Genomic DNA, 3,830 nt, shown 5'->3' on the forward strand with positions numbered 1-3,830 from the left:
ACAAACACAGATCACCGCAATTCTCCCTGTTTATTTCGTCAGTATTAGGCGGTATCAAAAAATGAAACCCACAAAGAGAAGACGCGTACTCTCTGAGCACCGTTTTACTTTCTTCAAAATTGACTGTATGAGTCGTCTCGCATTGTAAAGCCACTGGTTTAATGGAGGATGACGATAATCTCATAGATTGTGTCCAGCCAGGTTCCCACCTCAGAAACCAGAGGCATTCATGCAGATACAATCGAGGTATGCCTGGTTCATCGTATGTTCTAATCGGGTTGAGCCGAGTCCATTAGACTTGGGGCTACATATATGCAGCGTAAGCTGCGTCATGATGCACCGAACCCTTGTAGGGCTGACCTCCAGCTAGGTTTAGCTCCGAATGACAGACATGTAAGCACAAGGCTCGGAAGAGATGACGGGTTACCGCCAATCGATCTGTGAGAAAATCTCTCAATTGAGCCGAGGGATATGATCACCAATGTTCTGAAAGCCCTTCAAATTGCATCTCAGCACAATTGCTCTTAGTTGGCCCTCGAGGTCACAGACTACGATGGCATCGAAGCCAAAGCAGATCCGCTTCGAAGAGGATGGGTTCGAAGATTGGCCAGACTCACGATCTTCTTCGCCTACGCCCAGTGTTAGCTCTTTCCACCGGGGCTCACGGCCTGAAAAAGGCACCACCCGGATTCCTGCTAGGATCGTTTCAAAGCGCGCGCTCCTCGAGCTCGGCTATCCTTTTGCCGAAGATGGCGATACAATCATTGTGCAGCTAGCACTAGGACCAAATCTCATCGATGGCCTTCTCAGATTAAGTGACAGCATCCGAAACTCTGGCCAAGGAACTTCGGAATATGGTGATGCGTGGGAACGAAAACATCAAAATAAGAGTCGAGGCTTCGATTGGATCAATGTGGACGCTCCGGTCGCAGAGTCACCAGCCCACTCCGGCAACGAGGAAGAACACGACGATGATTTGGAATCAGTCTTAGAAGGAGACGAGCTAGACAACATCGACGGCCCAGTAGTTTACTCTGGAATCCTTCCACTGGACAATACCAAGTACTTTACGGATAATGCCGCAGATCCCACCTCTGGGAGACTGGCGGCTTGGAAGCTGGAGAGGTCAGATCTCATTATGAGTGGTGCGGTCACGCAACTATATGCAGCGCATGCTGCAGAGTTCTACATGGATAGCTCTGGAAATCAAAGGGTGACACTTGTCTGTCCGAGAGATGACGGGTACGGAATGGGTGACCCGTCTCTGATTCGCATGAGATGGCTGTGAGTACTAGACTATGTCTACGGAAATGACCTCGAAGCTGACAACCGTCAGTCACGTCCAGGCCCAATCGTTGAATATTGCCACTTTGGAGGTATCCATGATCAATCACTCTGACGGCCAAGGCTACCATGAACTCTGACTAACAAAGACAGACGCTAGTAGCAGATTGTCCGTTCTTGATGCCATCCCTGAGATTGGTTGCACTGACAGTCCTCAAAGAAGTCATGGCGAGATGCGAAAGACCTTCTGAGGCGGGGACTTACATTGAGTCTGGCTCAATGATTCAATACATCGGTAGATTCAACAGCAGTCTCGGGAGATATCCAGACGAGGACATGTCCGATACTGAGCCCGTCACCTTCATCTCTACACAGTACCTTATCCTGGAGGACAAACCTGCTGGCAGAAAGCAGCGAGGGAATCACTACAAGAGAACCCTCCGTGAAGTGCTATATGGTTATGACGATGAGACAACGCATGATACCAGCCAAGGTGCCCAAAATGTCGACGTGGGCGGATCCAAGTCTTTCTCGGTACAAGCGTCGCAGGTTTGGACTTTAGTGCTGGGTTCTGGTATGACACCACCCGCTGGTTGAAGACAGTCCACGAATTATCCTAACCATTCTTCAATCTTTCAGACTTGATCATCACTTACTCTGGATTGGCCTCGTCAGAAATGCAGCAAAATCTTATCTCGATTGATACGACATTATCATCAGAAAGAACATTCACAATCAGGCTCATCGATGAGAAAGATATGTGCCGTTACCACGTGGTCATAACTCCAAGCTGGAAGTACGTGGTTAGTTGCAGATTTCCTCATCATTCCAATCTTGGTGGTGTTACTGATTGTCCCAGGATTTTATGAAACATGCCGTGGCACTGGCTTCTAAGGGCCATAAGCGATCGAATGTGACGGCCTATGTGCTAGTCAACGAATTTGGTCTTTTGGTTACCACAGATATGTGGCTCAACTTGCTTTCCGAGGGTATCATCGAAGAACATGTGTTTGGCCTGCGAGAGAGAAACACGGAAAAGGGCTCACCAACTGAAGAGTATCACGCTCTGTCGGCGAAGCTTCTCGCCACAAGCAGCCGGAGTAGTCTTGGCAGATACTCGCGCCGGAGGTGAGGGCCACTTTGAAATGGGTTTGAAATCTCAAAATTGATGAAACTTGGACAGCTCCTTCCAATCAGAATTCAGAGGATCTGACTTGAACATGGCAATGGTTTTGCATCCCGGGATGCGTAGGTATCGTGCCGACTCGCCGAGCTTTTCAGGTGGCAGTACCGAAACTGACAAACACAACCACCACAACGACGACGACGACGACGACACATTGTTCTTTGAATCTCACTTGGGCGACGAAGATTCGTCACTTGATGATACAATTGACCTGACGATGTCATTCTCAGAACTTAGCTCCGGCAGCAGACAAGCCAGCACCCCCGGGTTTCGGGAAAATGCTGGGTATGCTGAAGTGCCTGAACTCTTTAGACTTGACAAGCAAGTGGGTGTCGATTTTAAGCAACACGAAACGGTAAGTTGGAACTGTCTGAGGCAGCGAATTTTTGACAAAGTCGCTGACTGATCGCCTGGCACGAAGAGGAGAAGCTCCATTTCTCAGCGGGAAGATATGGTCTCCAACTACGTGGAGGAGACTAGGTTTACGATGCCATTTCGAAGAATGACCCGGTCCATGTCGTTTGGAACCGAAGCATCATATCCAGCAACGCACCCTTACGTTAATGAACGAAGGCGCGGACGACAGCGAAACTCGTCCCGGGGCTCATCCTTCAGGTACGCCCGGGACTCTCCTCTAGATCCAGAATACTGTTCTAGTTGGTATGACCGACGCAAATCTTTCGAAACAAGCTCAAACTACGCGCAATCTGGAAGAAAACCCAGAACAGGATCCGTTGGCGGCACATACTCGGCCGATCAATCTTTTACACGGCTGCCGCCTCTGGACTTTGCCGAGGTGGGCTTCGTTCCGTTCTTCGCTTGGAGATTGACGTGGAGCGACGACAAGAGATCCCGATCGGAGATTGAGAAAACACTCTCGCAGTTGCTAGACAATCTGAACATTTCCCTTGAGAGGGACAAGTTTGGGAAGTGGTATAAGGCGTCATTCCAGTGCAGCGAGATCGAGGTCATGGAGCGATTCGACAGCATTCTACGGCATGATTCTTCGAAAAGAGAGAGCCTCAATGATCTTGGACATTCGAGGTCGGCGTCGCTTGACGACGGCAGCAGCTCCGGCCAGCCACAATCTGAGGTGTCAACCGATAGCTTTCGCCTCCATGGAGACCCTTTGCGGACCAGAAAGCGAAGCCTAGAAATCAACGATTCTAATCTTTCGGAACTAATTCGCGTCTCTCGAAATATACTGTCCGCATTCCTGCCTCACGACGGAGGAATCGTTTCACATCCGTTGTATAGACGCTTCTGGGGCTCGGTCGACTCGATCTTGAGGGCAAGACGCATTCTTTCACACATCAATTTCTTTGCTAACGTTACATAGGGGCTCCGTTGGGCGATTGAT

General features: G+C 49.6%; 1 protein-coding gene across 1 annotated transcript; it reads left to right on the forward strand.

Moving 5' to 3' along the window:
* Positions 1 to 553: 553 nt before the first annotated feature.
* Positions 554 to 2,416, forward strand: CGCS363_v009524 (uncharacterized protein; the record flags this gene model as incomplete). The annotated part of the gene is made up of 5 exons (XM_036641373.1): positions 554 to 1,284; positions 1,337 to 1,376; positions 1,438 to 1,858; positions 1,924 to 2,087; positions 2,144 to 2,416. 5 exons carry the CDS (start codon positions 554 to 556, stop codon positions 2,414 to 2,416), a joined length of 1,629 nt encoding a protein of 542 aa, XP_036493475.1.
* Between the last annotated feature and the right edge of the window lie 1,414 nt (positions 2,417 to 3,830).

This window comes from Colletotrichum siamense (assembly GCF_013390195.1).
Source record: "Colletotrichum siamense strain Cg363 chromosome Unknown KSG_Cg363_contig06, whole genome shotgun sequence".
NCBI lineage: Eukaryota > Fungi > Ascomycota > Sordariomycetes > Glomerellales > Glomerellaceae > Colletotrichum > Colletotrichum siamense.